Source organism: Neolamprologus multifasciatus, chromosome 13, assembly GCF_963576455.1.
Source record: "Neolamprologus multifasciatus chromosome 13, fNeoMul1.2, whole genome shotgun sequence".
NCBI classification, from domain to species: Eukaryota; Metazoa; Chordata; class Actinopteri; order Cichliformes; family Cichlidae; genus Neolamprologus; species Neolamprologus multifasciatus.
The window spans coordinates 21,846,274-21,868,507 of record NC_140451.1 but is presented as its reverse complement, the minus strand read 5'-3'; the positions used below and the strand labels follow the sequence as shown (position 1 = coordinate 21,868,507).

General features: G+C 38.2%; 2 protein-coding genes across 3 annotated transcripts in view; one reads left to right on the top strand and one right to left on the bottom strand.

Annotated features, from left to right (window-relative positions):
- Nucleotides 1–1,643: 1,643 nt before the first annotated feature.
- LOC146505535 (indoleamine 2,3-dioxygenase 2-like) overlaps nucleotides 1,644–22,234 on the top strand; it is a 23,141-nt gene continuing 2,550 nt past the window's right edge. Inside the window, exons 1-10 of the mRNA XM_085182782.1 lie at nucleotides 1,644–4,196; nucleotides 4,948–5,043; nucleotides 5,192–5,311; nucleotides 7,318–7,436; nucleotides 7,544–7,558; nucleotides 7,645–7,744; nucleotides 7,882–7,999; nucleotides 8,114–8,165; nucleotides 8,390–8,538; nucleotides 8,708–8,897. Of these exons, the coding sequence (XP_085038908.1) occupies nucleotides 4,041–4,196; nucleotides 4,948–5,043; nucleotides 5,192–5,311; nucleotides 7,318–7,436; nucleotides 7,544–7,558; nucleotides 7,645–7,744; nucleotides 7,882–7,999; nucleotides 8,114–8,165; nucleotides 8,390–8,538; nucleotides 8,708–8,897 (1,115 nt within the window). The 5' untranslated portion in view covers nucleotides 1,644–4,040. The remainder of the gene's footprint in view (nucleotides 4,197–4,947; nucleotides 5,044–5,191; nucleotides 5,312–7,317; nucleotides 7,437–7,543; nucleotides 7,559–7,644; nucleotides 7,745–7,881; nucleotides 8,000–8,113; nucleotides 8,166–8,389; nucleotides 8,539–8,707; nucleotides 8,898–22,234) is intronic.
- insyn2ab (inhibitory synaptic factor 2Ab) overlaps nucleotides 11,978–22,234 on the bottom strand; it is a 24,631-nt gene continuing 14,374 nt past the window's right edge. The window contains exons 5-6 of one of the 2 annotated variants that reach the window (XR_014877586.1): nucleotides 13,492–13,941; nucleotides 11,978–13,335 (exon numbers count right to left, since the gene is read on the bottom strand). Coding sequence is in view for 1 of the 2 variants with exons in the window: in XM_085182780.1 (XP_085038906.1) it covers nucleotides 13,758–13,941 (184 nt within the window). In the remaining variant the exon portion in view is untranslated. Of the gene's footprint in view, nucleotides 13,942–22,234 lie in introns of both variants that reach the window. The other variant, XM_085182780.1, reaches the window with a different exon arrangement.

Below are 22,234 nucleotides of genomic sequence, written 5' to 3'. Positions count from 1 at the left end.
ATACAGATAACCATGTTGCACAGTACTCAAGTCCGTTAATTTAATTGTAATTTTTTTTATTCATAAATATATTTAAAACACAGTGTGTCTCTTCGCTGATTAAAAGCTGCAGTAGTCGTCACAGGACAGCCACTATAAACATATGATTTTATAGAATATGATTAATTACTGCAGATTAAACTATAAATAATATAAAATGAGCACAGTCTCAATCATCTGGAGCAGTAATAATGATCCAGCACAGGTGAGGAACACGTTTCTTTAAATACTTTTATTTTTGATACTTTATGTCAAATTTGCTCATAATATAGTTTTATGTGTAGTGAGGTAATTTAATAATATGTTACTGATTCTTTTGCTAAAGCAATAGTTCTATAAAATTCATCTACCACTGGTCATTGTCACCTGTTAGTAAATAGTTAGATAACTAAGAAATTTATAGTTCTTCAGCCAGGAAGGAGTGGCAAGAGGTGAAGACTTCCAGAAAGTGTAGAAAGAGGCTGTTAAAAACTTTCCTTTTCACATTACTCTATGATGTAATAAATGGTAACGTTATTTCTTTCTGAAGCATCTCCTTCAGATGCTACATGATGTCACAGGAATCTGCAGTAGTGTGAAGCAGAAGTCACTGTTTGGTCTCTGCTCACAGCGCACTGTTAAAGGGGACAAATAAGCAGTGAAGTAAAAATGGCAGCTGTGCTGAGATCTGTCTGGATATGCCCGAAAAGATTATCAAAATCATCTTATTATGTGGAAAACCAACTGGTTTAACTGTTCAACTTTAATTGTTGAGACGTTCTATTTGCATTATTTATTTTATTTATTTATTGCAGTTTTGGAGACCTTCTGTGAGACAGCTTTTTAAAGCTCTTTAAAGATCCTCTGTCATGTCAGCTGTTAATTGTTATAGAAACACTCAATAAAACAACTGTATGAATTGACATCGATTTTAGGATACACTTTATCCTCAGTCAATGAGCTGGAAGAATGGTTTTGACTTTTCTGAGGTATTTGAGTTAGGCGGACAAAATTTAGTGTCATTCTGGTCCTTCAACTGGCTCTCATTCTCTGTAACTGTGAATGTATATGAATTAAATTTGTGTGTATCTCGTATATTATAAATGCTATTACCTTGTCATAGAAGAATGATGGCGTGAAAAGAAACATTTTTCCACCAAAATTGTATTTCAATTCAGATGATCAAACATCTGATCTGTGCTGCATCTTCTAGGGTTTTCAGCAGCAGCAGCCACAATCACTAAAAGCATCATTTTTTGTTGCAGTGCTACAGGTGGGCAGTATGCAGGTATTTAAAGCCTTAAAGGGAGAGGTATTCACTATGCACTTTTTACATTTATGACCTAGAATATTTCCTTTTGCATAGCCTACCATGCAGCACCATTTGTTATCCTTATCACATGAAAGATGGCTGCTATATGCTGGTCTAAAAATGAAATGATACCACAGTATGCACTCTTCACACCAGTGATTTCAAAATCCACGTCACACTGTGAAAAATTAATTTTGAAGCCACAGATCAATCATCACACCCATCTTTATTTGAATTTTTGCAGTCAGAATTTGTCTTCCTGGTTAGTAGAGTTGGATGTCTCTGGTCTCGAGACCACTTTTACGTGGTCTTGGTTTCGCTGTCTCGGTCTTGCTGTCTCAGATTGACATAGTGGTTGGGAGATTTGAAGTCAACAGTATCCATGGCACACAACGTAACGTTCGATAATGTGTCATGAGCAAAAGCATCAGCTCTAAGAGCCGTGCTTAGAGAGTGCTTTGTAGTGAATCAGCTGCTGCTCAGCTCTCACATAGTGGCTCAGCTATGCTCCAATTCCTCCAAATTGTGGCCAATCACATGCAAGGATATAGGATAATATCATTATGTGAAAAACAGAGAGAGTGAGAGATGCGACAGTTAAGTGGAGCATGCGTCTGTCCTCTCAGTAAGTGTGTGAGACAGTAGACAGCGATGAGGAGGGCTGTGCGAGTGCATCGTAAAAACACATAAATATGCCTGACACCCGTAAACGAAGCAGAATCTGACTGCAGTTGAAAGACTTTTTTGTCTCGGTCTCGGTCTTGTCTCGACTTTGTCTTGGTCTTGGTCTTGTCTTGGTCTTGGTTTAGGTGGTCTTTACTACAAGTCTACTGATTTTTTGAAAATGAGCTTAGAAAAACATGTCCCATTTGAATTTGTTTGAAAATGAAAAGCACATTTGTCCTCCCTGAATGCTCTGCAAACCCATTAGACAACCTGCAGATTCAACCTGTCTCTGTACTAACCCTACTTGTGTGTTCTAGAGAGTTCTGAATCAATGCCCATTGTTACACAGGTAAGTTGCGGTCTGTTGCAATATGTATGACTAATGTTCACCTCTTCTGTGACCAATTTTTGTGACTAGACTTACCCTTCTCTCCTCTGTACTGATGCCAGAAGCCTCAGGAAATCCTGTGAAGAAAGATTCATGGAATCAAGGAATCTCTGTGTGGAAGAGAAATCAGTTTGGAGGAAAACCTCTTCTTCGAATTGTGGCGTATTTAGTTTTGACATATTGCAATATGTGTCTGCAATAAATTGACTTAACTTTCTATGTCCTATGCTTGTGTCCATGCTTGGTTTAAGACAAGAATGATTTGCTGTAAGGCATCAGCTCTTACCACAGCACAACTGCATTGCCCTAGCAAACAGGATCACATGTTGGTTTGTCCAGACTCACTGTCCAGAGGGGAAAACTAAATAAAGCCACTGTGCAACACACAATAAAGGCCATAAAAATTTTGCCCATGCCATTAAGCTCCTGGTGCACAGATTTTATACTAATGATAATGCCAAAAGACATTTCGAGTGTTGGTACAGCAGAGCTCCCCACTTTTTGATGTTTACGTGCTCTGCCACTTTGTGATTGAGCTGCTGTGGTTCATAATGCTTAACTCTATAATAATACCACTTGCAGTAAATTGTGGGGGAAGAAATTTACAGAAACTGTTTATGTATATGCATACACATGCACACACATGCAGACATTCTGAAAAACTGGCATGGCGCTATAACAGACTGCAACAAGTCAGTTCTTGAAGTTTTTGTGGGTTAACGTGACCTTGACACGTTGTGGCTGAATTGCTATCATTGCCAAGCACTTGGGAACACCACATTAATTTAACTGAACTATAAATCATATAAATAAATATGACAATAAAAACTGATAAGATACCAACCTGCAGAAGTCTATTACACAGAGCACCAGGAACAGGGCCAGATATAGAATTACCCCTATTTATTAGCATTGTTTCTGGGGTATACCAGAAAACCAGGATTCATACCTAGAAACTTTACCAAATAATCAACAATGTGGTTTGTTTTTATTGTTTATATCTCATATTTCCTCTATGGCAAAAATACAAATGTCAGTGTCACCATGTTTAAAGCCAGTTTTATCAGTAGAAGAGATGTGCCATTCGTTGTATATAAACGGTAAAAAGTACCTACATGTAGGCTGAAAAGTCAGGCAGTAAAACCCCCCACAAACCTTTAATGACTGTTAACAAAATCCAGAATCATACAAATTAAAATAGAAAATCTAAGCAGAGCAAAAAGAACACAAGGAACTAAGTGTATACTAACCGAGCTACATATCACAGAATAATTAGTGAAGACAAAGACAGGAAGTTGAGGCACAGGTGAGGCATAATCAAGAGCAGATACCAAAGTAAAATAAGAAGTTAAAACAAAAAGACAAGCAAAATACAGACAAACCATGTGTTGAATTTACACACGGCGTATGCGTGTTAAAAACATTTTGGTGTGTGTTCAAGAACACTCTAAACAGTTTCTGTTATTTGGCAGTTGTGTTGTTTTCAATTTTTTAAATTAACTGACCAAAAGAGGAAGATTAGCCGATTAACCATTCAGTCTGTCAGCTCTTGACATAAAGGGCAGGGAAATGTGATTGGCTATTTGCTCTTCAGTGCAATAAAAAGGGAAGTGACAAAGGGAGTGAAAAAAGGCTCAGTGCAAGTTTTAACAGCTGATGACTGAGAAATGCACAAAGAATTTTGTCTCTCAGCCTACTGTAGCGCTACACAGGCCAGCAGACATGGAGACTAATAGCAAAGAAACACTACAAGCAGACTTTGATGTATTTGATATTTCCGAAGAGTTTGGATTTCTACTTGACGAGCCACTGGTAGGTTTCACTCTCATCTTTTCTCTTCTCATGATGCAATGTTCTCATCTGAGACGCATTTTGTTTTGCCATATACTGGATAAATCAAAGGAGGTTTGAAACTGAAGGATAATATAACATTGACTATGCTGTATATGTTGTTTATCCTCACAACACATACTTTTCCTTAGCAGCAGCCTTAATTTAAATGTTTGTCTAGATAGACAACAGTCTCTCTGGCCTAATTATGCTTGTTTTCTAGAAATATAACGAAGGACTACTTATCTGTTGTGAGCCTGTCTCTTTAAGTCTGGACTGGACTGCCACAGCATTTAATAGAATTAATTGAATCTAAGTTGTATAAGTCAACTGATAGAAACTATTGATACATATTTCTCAAATTGGATAATTGTAGTTCTTTGGGTTTGATTTCTATATGTAGCAAAATGTAACAGCATTAATCTCTGACGCTCATAAAAAAATATTAGTCTAATATTGTTTCTGTTTATGGTATAGCCTATAGTTTCCATCTCCCCGCCCTTTTGGACCCTGTTTTCTGCTTGGTTGGGTGTTGCCTTGTTTATTATGGCCTCCTCTTTTAAATTGCTTGCTGTTGCTGATTGATGACTCCAGTCATTTGTTGACATGCAGGTCAGGCACCATGGAAAACATGAGCTGATGATGTTACTGATTACACTCTACATGAAAATCCACCACGCAAAAAACAATCAAAACCCAATGAGCAAGTCATTTTATTCCTATTATTTTCTAGACTCACCTCCCGGACCATTATCAGGTGTGGCTGGACCTCGCAAATAATCTCACACATCTGATAGAATCACGTAAACTACGGGATCTGGTTGATAAGGTCAGAATGAGCAAAGCCTTCCAAGTACAAAAATACTGACAGGCCATACATGTAAATGTGTACAGGTGTATTTTTGAGAGACTTAATGATGATCACCATTCCCAATAAAAATAAATAGATTTAAACAGAAAATCTAATCACAATTCAGATGCCGGTCTTGAGTCCAGATCTTTTGAGTGACCATCGGGAGCTTAGGCTCGCTCATCTAGCACTAGGATTCATCAGCATGGGATATGTATGGCAGGAAGGACAACATGCACCTGCTGAGGTAAGACACACAAATGAAAGACAGTAAAATGTTTACATTTCAATCAAAAGTGCTCTAGCTGTTTGACCTACAAGTATAGTGCCCCATGCACACATAGAAGTATTTTTACTTTTTGTCCACTTGTCAACTGCATTTTTAGGTCACTGAAAATGGAGATTTTTTAAAAACTCCTTTAAGAGAGAACTTTCAGAAATTCAGCTTATGCATTTATATATAGACAAGGAAAAAGAAGACTTTGTAACACTTTATAACCAAACACTATTAAGCATCAGTAAGGTATTATTTGATACATAATTCATTCTTTATAAAACATTCAGAGGTGGATTTAGAGGAATTTTCTTAGCGTGGCCTGAGGGTGGCATGGAAACCAAATAGGGTGGGACAATCAAAGCCATTTTTTTTTACACACATGCAGATGTTACATTCTGTAATATGAATTATATATGGTTAAAATATATCAAATGCAGTAAGTATACACATGTACGTAAAACATGTGAGTTTTGATTTTATGTACTGTACAGCCTATATACTAAATAAGTATGTAACCAAACAAGTATAAAATCCAGAAAGCTACACAAAATGGGGTGATTCATTTACAAACACGTCTAACTTATGTTTCACACTCCTTTACTTATTGGAAATAAGAAAATTGTTCCATGCTTAAATTTACACAAAATGTTAATGACGCTCACCTTTGTTCCGTTGCCAGAGTGTATCAACGACCAATGTTAAAATCTGAAATGCCTTCGTTTGGTGTTGGAACAAAATGTGCTCTTGCACAATTATAGACATCGGTTGCTACTGACAACAACAAACACAGAAAGCCTGTAGTAGGTTTATTATTAAAATAAACAACACTGTTACATGCAAAACTAGGGTGACACTTGGAGTGGGACATACCACCCCATGCCACTGCTGAAAACATCCAACTCCTTTTAATTTTTTTAATGCATTAGCTTATCTGGCTAAAGCTAGCTAGCTGACAGCAGCTGACTACAAACTAGAGCGAAGATAAACTCGAGGAACAAACTAAAAAAATGACTCATAACTCATACCATCTCAGTAGCCTAAAGTAGCTTTTATCACTTTAATGATACTTTGTTGGCAACACTTTTTTGTGACACTCTGTAAAATATCCTCCATTGCTTTGTCTTAACTTTATTTATGTTTTATTTTATATGCAGAAGTTTCAATATATTTAAGTTAAAGTACTCTGTTGCTGTCTTAAACCCTCCTACAAACTCTGGTGCTGCTTACATTTCAGTTTTCTGCAAATATTTAGTGAGCAATATTTGCACCTTCCATTAAATATTAGCATGTTGTATCAATTTGCTCTTTGTTTGTATCCTTTACTGTTGTGAAGACAGATGAGATGTGTTTGATTCTTAAGGTCCTGGTGACCATGAGATTATTTTATAAATGCTTTGCAAGGTAGAGATTGTCCTCCCTTTAGATGAAATAACACACAATACTTAATTAACAACTATTAACTGCCTGAATTAACCATGAATTACTAAAGATTTAACGTTTATATCTATGTTTATAAATGGCATACGCACGTGGATTAATGGTTCATAAATGACGAATAAACTATTAACGAATCCATTACTTGTGCTTAATAGTGTGTCGTTATTATAAATTGTTACAGTTTTATCTTGCTATGTCATAACACAAAAAAATAAGCATTTGTTAACAAAACATAAACTAAAACTGATGGGAATCTCGTCAATGTGGTAGACAGAGGCACATTTACATTTTGACTAATGGTGCTGCAGGGCTTAATTTGACCATGACTAAACCAAATTTATATTAAGCAGGAGGTGACATATTTCACAGCAAAAGTGAAACTTTTCACTAGTTAATGTTAAATAGAAAGTAGAAAGGGAAATCATCAGACAAATCAGCCTGGTCAAAACTGCTGGTGCAGCCAAAAGATAGTCACTACAATCCCTGAAATCTTAGTGAGCCCGCTGGATTGAAACTTCACTGTTATGGTTGTTTGATAGATACTCCCAAAGGCTCTGGCCCTGCCTTTTTGGCTGGTATCATGCAGACTTGGCCTTCCACCGATCCTGACATATGCAGATTCAGTTTTAGCCAACTGGAAGTTAAAGGATCCCACAGGGTAATCCTTTTTCTTATTTAAAATATTAGGCAGTCTCGTTAAATGCAATAATAACCTCACAGTGAAATTCTAATAATTGCTACTTCTTTCTTTTACTTTCATTTCAGGGATATGAGCATTGGGTGAGTATCACTCTGGACTTTTATGTAATCTCATGTGTCATGTGGTTTTTAGTCATTGTTTTGCTAAATATTATTTTTAAAAATAGGAACATGGACCTGATATTTTCCTTCCCTGGTGGTGACACTTGCAGGGGATTTTTTATTGTGTCACTGCTGGTTGAGATGGCGGCTTCACCCGGCATAATGGTTAGTATTACTTCTTTTGAAGTCTTTCTGAACATTAGCTTGGCGTTTTCAATTTCTCTATTCCCTGGTCCACAAACTGTGTGTGCTTTTGCCACTTGTAACTTGGTAATGCTGTTTAAACCTTTGACTTTAACCAGGGGGCGCTGGAGGTGATGCATGCCATTAAAGTCTCTAACCTCACTGGGATAAAAAATGGCCTCATCAAAGTAACTCAGTCTTTAAAGAAGATGAAGGAAAAATTCAAATTTATGCACAGTAAGTTTGAATTGAGGCTTGCTCACATGAATTTAATCACTTTACATGCTGTGCTCTTTTATGAAGACAGAGAAATCCAAGGTAATTAGACAACTGACTCTGTGCTATTTCCAGATCACGTGGAGCCAGCTGCATTTCATGGAAAATTGAGAATTTTTGTCTCAGGGTGAGTTTAGCACCGCTACAGTGTTCTCCAAACTAAGGTTTTCAAGGTTTCAGTATTTCTCTCATGCAGATTTATCTCAGTAAAAGTTATCTTTTTATCTGTTTTTATTGGTGCACTTTATATTTTATAGGATAACATCTGAAGTCATATCATACATATTTAAATTCATGTACATCTATTAGAAAGAGGCTTGTAGTATAGGTTTTTTGTTTGAATTGTTTTAGGTGGCGAGACAATCCAATGCTTCCAAGGGGGGTGCTGTATGAAGGTGTGAGCGATGAGCCTATTTTGTTATCAGGTGGGAGTGCTGCCCAGAGTTCAGCTATTCAATGCTTTGATGCTTTGCTGTGCATCAAGCATGAGGAAGAGACAGGTAAGCATGCATTGCCTTCAACCTTTGACCCCTTCAGATGGCTCTCGTGAATAAATCACATTTGTGCAGCCAACTGATTGCTTTGAATGAGAATGTTTCCAGGATAGACAATTATTTTCATTCTTATAAGGTCTCTTTTCTGTCCCTTTCACTGATTCACTCAATCTAGGAGCGTTCCTGACACGCATGAGAGATTACATGCCTCCTGCCCACCGTCAGCTGATAGAAACGCTCTCCGCCTGTCCACCGCTGCGAGACTTCATCTTGTCCTGCTCCAACTCTGACCTCTGCCAGGCCTACAACTCTTGTGTCTCCGCACTGGTGGATTTACGAAACTATCACCTCAATACTGTGACCAAGTACGTCATTATTCCTGGTAACTACGCGCAATCTGTGGGCTGTCCATTCAGAGGTGTGGGTACTGCACTCAACACCACTGGGACTGGTGGATCCAACCTCATGGTCTTCCTTAAGAGTGTTCGTAACACCACTCAAAAGGCACTGATTTTAGAGAGACTATCATAGTCTAGAAACATCAGTGTAATTCCTGGCACATATATACTGCTCCAAAAAAATTAAAGAAACATTTTTAACTCAGAGTATAGCATCAGGTCAATTAAATTTCTGGGATATTGATCTGGTCAGTTAAGTACCAGAGGGGGTTGTTAATGAGTTTCAGCTGCTTTTGTGTTAATGAAATTAACAGGTGCTTTAGAGGGGCAATAATTTGACAACCCCCAAAACAGTAATGGCTTTACAGGTGCAGGACACTAACATTTTCCCCTCCTCATCTTCTCTGAATGTTTTTTTCTGTAGTTTTGCATTTGGCTAGGGCAAGAGCCACCACGTTACTGTAAGTACAAAACTTCCAGGACAGCACATCAATGCGAGCCATTGCCAGATGATTTGCTGTCTCTCCCAGCACAGTCTCAAGTTCATGGAGGAGATTCCAGGAGACATACAGTTACTCTAGGAGACCTGGACAGAGTTGTAGAAGGTGATATATATGCCTGATATATGTCCTTTGTGCAAGGAGGAACAGGATGAGCACTCCCAGAGCAAAATGACCCGCAGTAGGCCACTGGTGGGAATGGTGCTGCCCTGTGCTTTTCAGTAGGTTAGCCCTAATATCACGTGACAGAGGTGAAAGGGCCTAGAGATTCAATGCTGCCTGTAACATTGTTCAGCATGCCATTCAGTTGGCATTAACTCAGCTTTCACTCTGGGTTCTTGGCTAGCATAGTGTTAGCATGCTGTCTGGCTAGCCTAATGTTAGCATGCTATCTGTGCACGTGCTTGCAAACAGCCGATGTTGCAGCATAAAGTATCTGTCTCTGGGAATTGGTGCTTGTCTTGATTCCCATCCCTATTACCCAGTCCATATCAGTTTTCTCTGTATTATTGCCTTTACCGTACAAAAAAGGTAAAGATACTACAATAATACAGCGCCTTGAGGCAACTGTTGTTGTGATTTGGCACTATATAAATAAAACTGATTTGAAGATTGGTTTAAATATCCAGGATGCCCCCCCCCATTGATTGTTGCATTTTGTGTTCCATAAATTTTTTGAGCAGTGTAAAAATATGTATTATAACCAAAACAAAACAAAACCCTGACATTAGTAAATCTTCGAGTAAACTTTTATTTTTTTAGATAAATGGTTATTGGGTTTTCACTCTTTGATGGTGTCATGGATGATTTCTAGCATGAATACGTCACTACATTAACAAAGTATTCTGTTTGAAAACTGTACCTCTTTACTTTAATACTACTATCAACAATTTTTTATAAATTTTCTTTTGGAGAATTGCATGACAAACTTGAGCTATGTTTACGCCCATCACATACACACAACAAGCTCCCTGAGTATTAACACACACTTTTGAAAGTAAACCTGTTTCTAAGAAATGGGTTTCTCCATAGGTCACAGAACAAAAACAAACTAATGACATATAGTTAGGGAATCCAGCAGCACCGATTTCCAACTTTTCCTCCAATGACCTTGCGTGTCTGCCTGAAGACCTAGCTTGTTTTGGCTTCACATGTGTCACAGTGTGGAGTGGTGAAAGTAAATAAAAAATATGAACTTTTACCACAATGCTCTTGTAAGCTTACAGAGTAGTGCAAACTAGTGGAAATAATTATTCCCAATGACTGGTACCATTGTTACATCATGTTTGTGGCAACTAAAAGCTTTTAAACCTACTAATCAAACCACACTATATAATCCTTTACATAATCAAGTAAAACAGACCATGAAACAGAGAGGCACTAAGTGTGGCGATTGCTTTATTTTCAAGTGTAATTGTGCTTATATGCATTTGAACCCTAATATTGTTTTGTTTGTTTCTTGTTGTTTTAGCTCAACTGCATAGTTGCTGAGGCCTTATGATGGTCAAACTCTCTTACACAGAATTGCAAGGTGGAGGGGGTAGTTGTTGAATAAGTGTGTTTCCTCCATTCTGTACTTCCTTTTTCATTAATGAAATCCTCAGTGTTGCTTTATATGGTCACAGGAGAAAAAAAGCTAGGTCTATAGAGTATAGACCTATGTAATGAGCTTTACATGTTAAGAGGAGATAAATTTAAGTTAGTGGTGTATACTGACAAATTTGTAAGCTCAGTGATTTTTTAATGACCTTTTGATTAACATTTGTTTATGTACATAAAATTGTACTTTTTGAGGAGCAATTCATGTCAGTCACATTTTTTGTTGTTGTAAAAAGTTAGATTTTTGCTTTGGGCCCCAGTCACACAGGTCTAGAGACTGGTCGATGACTTCTCCCACTTCAACCACTGGTCAGCTGGTTTGTTTGTAGTTGTGGGAGGGTGCTGGCAGTGGCTTGGTGAAATTGTTTGCAATGAGATATTCCATGCAGCACTGAAAATTAAAACCTGCAATTCCTTGGGTTACTAAAAATTACTGTGTTTGCCTGTTATTTGCATGGAAGACATTGACCTTTCAGCAAACACTTCGAAGCTACTTGCTAAGCAGTAGTGAAACAGTGAGGCCAAACCAGAAGAGACCTTTACCTTCAAAGTGAAGAAAAAAATGCAACTTGTACTTAGAAGGTGAAGATCCTCTGTATCTGGTTTGCATCACACTTTTTCAGGTTTCACTGCCATTTGGTGGGTAGTCAGCAAGTGTTTGCAGACAAGTCGACCTCTTGGTGCAAACTGTGGGCAACCATGGCAATCTGCTAGGAACCAACGCAATGGCGATGAGGGTTTTAGCTCAGAAACCTCTGGCAGCCTCTTGCCAACTGGTTAGGGGAATACACATTTTTTCCAAGCGACTGGAGGTTGCCAGGGGGTTGCCAACTGGTCTCTAGGCCTGTGTGAGTGAAGCCTTAATATTTCTAGGTTTGCTCCACAGAACGGTTAGGGCTAGGGTAACCATCTAACATTTAAAAGACATACAGTAAGAGAACACTGAATCACCTTCATTTGAAAATGTTTTAATTGTGATGTAGAAACAGTAGAAAAATGCATAATATTGCACATAATCACTAAATTGCACTTTTCCAAGGTACAGATCTTTGCATGGAGATTGTTGACCTGAATAATGTAATCTACAGTGTAATCTAACAATGGGAGGCCAGTGTGAGTCTTCCTGACAATTCTTGTACAATTCCATTCAATTATTTACATGACAGCTGCTGTTATGAAGTGACTAAAGGAATTTAATAAATGCCTGCTTTATAAAAGCGTGCAAGTTTAGTGTCATTGCTACATCATCTGTGTTTTATTTCTGTTTTTTTCCCCTAGTTGACCAAAGCTGGTGGACACAAGTCTTTTCTGCTGTAAGATTGCTACCATTACTTCTTTAGCACTGTATATAGCCCTTCTGCTCTTGCTGCAAGTTCAGTGCACAGTTGTTTGTGTGGGTTGGTGGACATGTGTTTGGCATTCAAATTTTTTTTTCTCATTTTACTAAATGGATGAGGATAAATAAATGTTACAAAACAACAGTTGGATTGTTAAAGTAGCTAACTGGACATGAGACAAGTGGCTTAAAATGAATTAGTTTCAAGATTCCACATCTTTGCTGTGACTGAGAGCCAAGACAAACTCTTGGACTCAAGAGAAATGTCAAAATAGCTTTTACTTTCTGTCTGAACTGTTAAACAAAACAAGCCGATAAAGAAATACTCAAAATAAAAAGCAAACAGTGTTATCATAGAAAATACTCTGCCATACAAGTAGTCAAAACATTATATATGTTGTTTAAAAAAATCTAACCCAGAATACTGTATTTTTTATCTATTGTACCTGCTTCAAGAGGAGGGGCCCAAACATACATATTTTTAAAAATTCATTTCACAGTACTTTGCTATAAAGATGCAGATATTCCAAAGTATACACTCTGAATATTTCGTGTCACTCCAAGAACAGAAAATGACAGAATGACTAAAGCAAAGATAGCTGGTCAGTTGCACAGTAAGCTTAATAAAAAGCTACAAAAGAGAGAAAGAGATAAAGGTGTTACAATAAGAGGGAGGACAAGGAGGAGTTATTAGCAAAGGCAAGGAGATGTTCTGTCAGACAAACAAATTACACAGTATGCTAACAGATAAGGAGGAACAGGAGAGGATAGTAGGGGTTATAAGAACAGCGCTGACATAAAGTCATATAGCGTTTCAGTCTTTTACACATGCTTCTCTCAAAAGTCAAATGTTTGTGCTTTCAGGAAGTGGGGGGTGGGGGTGGGGGGCTGATGTCCATTTAAAGATTAGAGCTTCACCCATTAAAAGACCCTCCACATGGCTCCTCCTCTTGTTGCCAAGCAATATACTCTAAGGGGAAAAGACCAAAGTGCATTGCATTCATTGGAAGGTGAGACAAAGAGATTTCAATATAAAGTGAGAGGTGCATTGAGCCAGTACGTGAATAATGGCCATTTTTACACAGATTTTAAAAATATATACGCAAAAATGTATGTCAAAGCTCACCTAGTTTTTGCAGATGTGTGTCGATCCTGTCCAGCAAACATGCCAGAAAAGGTAAGACTGAATTTAAAATGTTTTTATTTTTTATTTTTTTGGTCTTAAGTCCCAAGGTGACATGGTGTGGAATCTCAACACAGAACCTTAAATCACGTGGTTTCCATTCCCATGTGTTGATTACCCCATCTGAATATTCCTTCAGCAATTTTGAGAATAACAGGGGTATTAACGTGCCCAAGAAAATGGTTGTTTCCAAAGGCTTCAAGTTTTATTTAGAGGAACCATAGTTTCCATCGAGCATGCTTTTTGGATTCTGTCTTGGACTTGCGTTTCGGAGTAGATGTGAAAACTTCATTGGAGTAAGGCAGAGCAGGGCACTGTTGGCTGTCCAAGGGACAAAGTCTCTTCATCAGAGGCTGTAGCTTGTCCTCCTGCAGCTTAAAGTCCAGCTCGACACTGAAACACAAGCATATCAGGTAGAATTACAAAATATTTAGATAGGTCAGTTTATTTATTGTAATTCTTCACTTAAAGTAATGCTAGAAAAAATCATCTGTTCCATTTAAAAAGTTAGTGGTCTGTATGTTGTGTGGCTATAATATTTATGACTCAGCTTTTCACTTATTTTTTTTATGTTAGTAATCCATAAAAATCCACGGCCAGATGGAGGCAGGGAGGGAGGCCGAGGTTCAAATGCACTGACAGACACCCTGGCAGCACATATTAGTTGCGGCACATATCCATATTTCTGAGACGACTCTGAGTAATAGAGTTCCTCTACTTCATCTTTGCATTTTTTTTAATGCATACAGTCAAAGGGCTTTTCCTGCATAGATTATATTGGAATAATAAAAAAAAGAGCCAGAATGTGGGTTGCTCCTGACATCAGACTTTCACATCCGCAAGTGTAATCCCAGGCCGGTCATCGTCTCATTTCGTTCCAACACCATAGTTCAACCCTCTCTCTGATTAAATCTCTCAGGCCTGAGAGGAATGTGGGGATTAATCCCATCCAAATGAAACCACTGAGAGGCCAAGCAGACCCTGATTAACTGCATGTATTCAAGCAGGAGATAAATGCACCATTATACGCCATCTCCTTTCACTTCATTGCTATTGATTTGTAGAGTGCATGTATTTATTCTTAGGGCATGCGATAAATTCTGAAGGCATCATAGTTAAAATCAAAGATAATTAATCTCTGCACCTGCGACAGTGATACTCTGCAGCAACCCTTACCTGGTAATCGAATGTTAAATTGCTTTTTGGCTTGGAGTTTCTTTTTTTATTCATCCTCATTTTGTTTTATCGCTAAAATTGCTCAACACGCTGCTTTTAAAAGACTCAGGGAATACTACGACTTACAAAGCTCATTCATGTCAAAGTAAAGAGGATTATTGGGCGAGAGAACTAGAGCTGCCAAAGGAGATGACATCCGACAAGTCAAGGTCAAACATGAGGTCCATTCCTTGTCTGCATGCAGAGAAACTGACGGTAAGGTGCAAAGCCTGGCCCAATTTGGTAAGCGCTTTGATGGGCAGTGTAATTAGTTGCCTAAAGGATATGCTCTACTCATATTAACATAATGAATCCTGGGAACTGTCCTTACCCTTAAGATAAGTGTCAGTTATGAACAGTGCTCTATTAAAGCCTTCAGGGGAGAAACTGGATGGATGTCTGGATAGTAGTTCGGCAGGTCTGAACTTCCAATGAATCAATATGTTAAATTTAATGAAAATCAAGCAATAAGGAGTTTCTAAAATCTAACATCACTATTAATACCAAAAATATATTTAATACCAAAAATATATACTTGCACTATATATATATATATATATATATATATATACTTGCACTTTTTCTTATTTCCACTGGAAACGAAAGCTAGCAATTGCAGGTCTCCAAAATACTGAGTCCCTCACAAAAAGAAACTCCATTTTTTTAGAAAAGACTCTATCCACTATCTTTCTAAAACTGCTGCTTCTAGCAGTATGCGATGAGCATCTCTTATTTATATCATCCATTGTTTCGTTTCCTCTCCGTTATCCCTATTTGTATCTTTTGTTTTATGTTAAAAACTTTTACAAGTGCTGTTTAAATAATGTTGACTTGACAGAAAGCCGAGCAGAACAGCGAAACACAGAATCGCCTCAGAAATTATTAAACAATTAATCACTTGGCAGATCACTACAATTACTGCACGCTGTGGACAAATGCCTCTATGGGAAGCCAGAGGCAGCGCCGTACGATGCGGGTGGCACTGGGGAGCAGGTGCTTCAGCAAACAAAAAGCCCTATATCTAAGATCATCTCTGTACACAACAGATTGAAGCGGCTGGAGACAGGAAAGCTTTTCTAGGGCATTCACCAAAGCAGATTAATCATCTCTTTAGCTATGCAGTGTGAGTAGCTGTTGCTCTGATCAGTGGCGAGCAGTTTGTTTGTCTGCGGTCGTGGTGTGCTGAGCACCATTCAATGATTGTTGCTCCTGGGAGGGATACTGCAGCCGTGAGATGTCTTTTTAGCATAGCACAGTCTATTCATTCAGCAGTGTACACCTGCTTGCTTCTATTCTCTGTTCTTTCTGCTGCTGGCACCTTTCAATGTAAAGTCATTTCCCCTTCTATGATTTCCCCTTCGGCCATTCACAGTTCAAACTCTCCACTTGACAAAATGAGCAGTTCAGGCCCAGCAGTGTAACATCCTCAGAACTGCATGATGGGGCATCATAGATAAATCACCAGAGAATGACAGTCATTTCCTCTGCTGACAGGCAACAGTTGAAGCAGAAACTTCCCACAGGTTTACTACACTAAATGACATGTAGAAAGTCTCTCCCTGTCATGTATATCGGAAATAAAAGCCTCTGCTGTTGTGCTACACTGTTTTCTGCTTCAAAGATGCACGGAGACATAAAAAAAACAATCTAATTAATGAGCATAGAACAGGCAATCTTGACAATTGTTCAACAAAACAACCACATCTCCGCTATCTCAGCATGGGACACAAGTGCTAATTAGCTCCTTTCGTCTCATCATATTGAACTGCAGTTGCTTTTTCCTGAACTTAACTGTTCTTCAAAGTCATTGTTAGTTCCAAATTGGAAACACTACATTATATACTTTTGTTTCAAATGCTGGGTCTTAGTCAACACAGCGGTGGCAGGAATAGAAGCTGTTAATGCTTTGATCTGAGCATGTTTTTTTCTGATATGGGCTTCCTGCTGTAGTCTAGGTTGACTCAGTGGTAGGCCTCATATAATTTGCAACTGATGGTCTTGTAAATACTCTTTGAACACACGCAGGTAAGTATAGCAAGAAAATATAAAGCGCTGAAGCTGTCTGCATCTCTGAGTTAAGTTATATTTGTTGTGTAAAGGCTTCATGTTTTTGATTCTCTGTGGTATTTCCTTGAATGAAGAGTTAATAAAGAGGACAGCAAAAGGCTATCTGAGCTAGCAAACCTGCTAACTGCTAGTAGCTAGGTATCCATTCATGTTCTTCCCTCTATCCAATTCAAGGTTACAGGAATGCTGGAACCTATCCCAGTGAAAGGCGCGGTACACCCTAAACAGGTCGCTACTGTAGTGCAGAGCTAATAGCCATTCACACTCACGTTCACAGCTAAAGTTGTGGGAGGAAGCCAGAGTACCCAAAGAGAACAGAGACACAGGGAAGTCCACAGGCCCCAGCTGATTGGTAGATTCAAACTGAAGCCCTTCTTGCTATAAGGCAACATGCTAACCACTGCAACACTGTACTGCCCAAGCTACGATACCCCACAGCTAATAAGCTATGATAGTGTCCTGCATTTTGGACCTGTTCAAAACATGCTGCTTTCCAAATTTCCAACGGTGGGATTGCTATAAAACAGACAAACACACACATGTATAGATATACACACAGAGAGAGAAATAATTAGTTGATATCCTGCCTTAATTTGTAAGTTTGCTCACTTACAAAGAAATGTACTACATCCTACTTTTATGGTAGTTTGATTTTAATAAAGAGACAAGCCTGTAATTGTTTTGTCTATAGACATAGCCTCTCTAACGTTTTTTTACTTGCCATATATATATACATGCCATCTTTGTTGCAGTGATAAGTAAGATGCAGCATTATACAAAGAGTGGGAGAGCGAGAGCTGAAGCCTAGATAAGATGCACAGATTGACTACCTCATCTCAGCATCCACTAGAGTGGTTGAATTTATTGGATGCATTGGATATGCTGGAGCACTCTGAACTCAAGCATTTCAGCGGCTGATAATCCAGGTTTCACTTCCAGCACACAGTTACTAGTTGTCTAAATTTGAGGGGTAATTGGTCCCAACTTGCTGTTCTTGCCCGGTTTTAATTTTCCTCACTGTACCCAAGCCTTTCTTATCAAAGTGTCACATAGAGTAGTTTGTCCAGCATCCTGATTGCAGTTGTTTTAGCAGCAGATTAACTCAGCAGATTAAAAAACAGGGATGCTGTGATGGGATCATTCAGCCGTTTGAATAATGAGGTAGTTTGAGGAGACAAGGCAAAATACACTTGAAGGTAAAGAATAAAGAGATAATTTAATTCTTTATTGAAGAAAACAATACTGTCTTTGAAAGTTTGAGCTTTCCTGGTTAACAATGAATACTACTGCAGAATGACATAGTGCCCCAATACCTGCCTTCAAACTATAGTTCTGCAACATTCAATGACTACTTAACCAAGTTAGATTAACCAAAAAACAACAACAAACAAAGTAAATGTAATCTGTGCACTACTAAATGTAGTGCACAGATGAAATGATAATCTTCCGTTTTACCGTCACTCTGCAGAGTGCATCATCATTGCAGCTTTATTACCATATACTGCTTGCTTTGGTTTACTGACAATAGGCTGAAGACAATGTTTTTGCCATTAAATTTTTCTTAGTTTGTTAATTAAGCCAAGTTGCTTTGCTGACATATAGAAATGCCACAACTGTGTCTTATCAAGATACCATCAGTGAACTGAAAAAGAGAAATTGTGCTCTACAGTTCAAATTGCTCTTCTATGCAGAGGCCTTCCTGCTTCACACTTAGATACTCGGGCTGGATAATGGACCAAATTTTAATCTTGATCACGATTTTAGCTTCCCACAATTAAATGAGCATGATCAAGCGATATTTAAAATGCTGCTGCTCTGCCAATTAAAATGCAATGCAAAAGCAAATCAAGTTCTTCCTAAATCACTGCCTGACCATGTGTCTTTATGTGTCAGTCACAGGAGATCCCTTCACTGCGCAGCTTGAAGATTCCTGGACTAACCTGGGAGACTAGTCTGTAGTTAAAATTAATGAAAAGGCCTGTCGATAAAGACACAGATCGACATACACACTGCAGTATAAAGCCTTTACCACAAGAGATCACCTGTAATACCATACATACACTCACATCTGTTCAGCTGGGTGCTAATGATAAAAAGTGAAGCCATAATAATAATCATAATAACAAGCCCTCACTTGGCAGCAACTCAATGCAATTAGGCAAGTAGACACGATCAAGACAGCCTGCTTAAATTCAAACCGGGCATCAGAATCGGGAAGAAAGGTGATTTACGTGACTTTGCCACAGTTCTTGGTACCTGATGGGCTGGTCTGAGTATTTGAGAAACTGCTAATCTACTGGGACCTTTCATCTTCGATGACAGAGAATGGTCTAAAAAAGAAAAACTAGTTCGTCTAGTGAGAAACCCAAATACTTTAAGCTGATAGGAAGGCAACAGTAACTCAGATAACAACTTGTTCCAAGTTTTCAGCAAAACACCTCTGAATGCATCAGTAAATTTGTCACATTGAACTTTGATAGGGTACAATAGCAGTAGACCATAGTGGTGCCATTTCTGTCAGTGTAAAAGAAGAAACTGAGGCTACAATTTGCACAAGATCACCTAAACTTGGCAAGAGGGATAAAAAAACATTTCCTAGTTTGAATAAACTTGATTTCTGCTCTGACATTTGGATGATGTGATCAGAGTCTTGCATAAACAACATGAAAACAGGGATCAACCCTGCCTAATATCTATGTTTTAGACTTGCACTTTTGGTGTAATCATTTTTTTGATTTTCTTGGCACACTTTGGGCCACTTATTACCTGCAAGCATCGTTTAAATGCCACTGCCTGCCTCGCTGACCATGTCCATCCCTTTATGACAACAGTATATCATCTTCTGATGGCTGCTTCCAGGAGGATAACTCATCCTATCAAAAAGCTCATATCATCTCAAACTGATTTCTTGAACATGACGATGAGTTCACTGTACTGGCCTCCACAGACATCACATCTTTGTCCAATAGAACACATTTGGGATGTGGTTGAACAGGAGGTTCACTTCATCCATGTGCAGCTGACATATCTGCAGCATCTGTGTGATGCTATCACGCCAACATGGGCCAAGATCTCTGACTGTGTTTTCAGCAAATTGTTGAATCTATCCCAAAAGAATAAAGGGAGCTCTGAAGGCAAAAGCAGGTCAAACCTGATACTAGAAGTGTAACTAATAAAGTGTCTGGTTAGTGTATGTACCTAGAAGGATGAACAAAAGATTATGTATGTTTACAAATCTGTCTTTGTCTCAGTTCACATCTTGAATGAGTCCATGATGCGTTCTTCATCATAATATTGCAAAATTCATATACATCTTTACATTTATAGACTTGTAGTAATGATCTATTAATAGAATAATAGAAATGACAGATCTATACTACTCTCTGTAAACCTCTTAAAACCAGAGGATGTTCAATTATTTAGCATTTATTGGTTTTCCCGTACGTTCCATGTAGGATTTATGGCGTGAAGTCTATGGACTAGCTTAGACAACTTCAGCTGCATTTCTCTTCGCACAGACTTACATGCCTCAACCTACCCCACCATCTGCCATTTCAACCCCTCCACCACCCGAATATCTATCTGTAGGCTCCAGGGGATGTTTGCTTATAACTCCCTAGCCTGAATGTGTCTGAATAGAGGGAGAGATAGAGATGAGCTTAGATGCCAAACTCTGTTTTCGCTACTTAATTTTAAATATAAGTTGTCTCACTAAAATTTAAAGACTATTGAACTCACTACTGTAACTGGAGGGTGAAGGTATATATTACTTATATTATTTGATTATATGTTACTTTGTCAGCAATGTTACTATTGCTAGTATTGTGAGTATGCCAGTATTGCAAAGTGCTAAAACACAAAGTACAAATAAAAACATAGTTTGAGGGAAATAGTGACTTTGGCATTCATTTAGTAATAAAAGGAGATATAAACTTCAGAAATTTAAATTGTTATTAAAGATCACCAATAACTAACTCATTTAATCTGACAGTAAACAGGTTTTTCATTTTACTTGAACTAAATAATGACTGCATAGTGTAGTGGCTACAGAGTAATACAAGCCTTATTCATTCTATGTGATCCTGTCAGCCGCTGCACACAAAATTCAAGCTTAATTTAATAACCGAAACAATAGGAGGATAGCACTTGTGTTTTCCTTGGCACCTAGATTTTCTGCAGATTTCCAGAAAGTATTTCCTAGAATAACTAAGAAGAGCCTTCCCAAAGAAGGAGAATCATAGAAAGAAAACATGAAACAAGAGAGAGCTCCAGGGCTTGGCAGGGTTTACAAGACAATCAGCTGCCTGTATTTCTACTAGATCAGTATGAGACAAAATCTTCCTACTTATTAGCCTAATAAAACTGTTTTTAAATTACAAAATGATCCACACTTTCCAGGGTTTCTCATATTTTGCTATTTTTTTCTGAGGTTGTTTACTCCTCTCTTTGAAGAAAGATGACTCAGTTCTTTTTTCCTCTTCCATTTTCTAGCTCAGTGAAGTGCTTTAGACTAAGAGAGGGGTCTGAATTTGAGTGGAAAGAGGAAGAGGGCAGTGAAGTGTTTGGAGGAAGACAACAGTTCTTCTCTTACCAGCCAGTTGGGTCTTGTTTAATTTGATTTCTTTAGGTGCTATACAAATGCATGGATGAGTAGTGTGTGTCCTTCCCCGAAGACCATCTGTTTAAAACCTGCAGAAACTTAGCCTGGCATGCACAATCCCTTCCAGGATCAATAAATGAGACTGAAGGCTCCCTTCAGGTCAGATATAATAAAGATAGCCTTAAAATTCTAACTGCTGACACCTATCAATTTCCCATACGTGCGAATGAAATTAAAGTCTATCAATCTGCTGAGAAATGGGGTTGAACTCAATTTTCTTCTTGAAGTTCTTTTGGATTTGAATGACCTTTTATTCTGTTCTCCATCAAGATGATCTTTTACTGCTTCAACAAAGTTGAAGCCAGTCCATGACTGATACTGTACCACTATGTGTTTTTCTACCCAGGTATGCTTTAATTGTATTGGCAGGGTGTTTAGGATTATTGTCTTGGTGAAAACTGAAATCGATGCCAATCAGGTGTTTTCCAGATGCTGTTGCGTGGGGGGTGAAATTTCTGACAGAACTTTTTTGTGTTCATAATTTTTATACTTCTGTAAGACCTGTCATAAGAACTTGTGTAATTTGGCGCTCCCCAGCCTTTTATCGCCGTTTCCCTTTTATGCCTGTCAAACTGTGTCTTTTGACATTTTTTATACATTAAACTTAAGATATGGGAGCAAGCTGTGCGTTTTTGTGACAGGCTGCTACCAATAAAGTGCCTAAAGATAAAAATGTAAAATAGGGTTGTCTGTTATGTGTAGACACAACACTGGTATGTCCCTAGAGTTAGGTGCCTTTTTTAT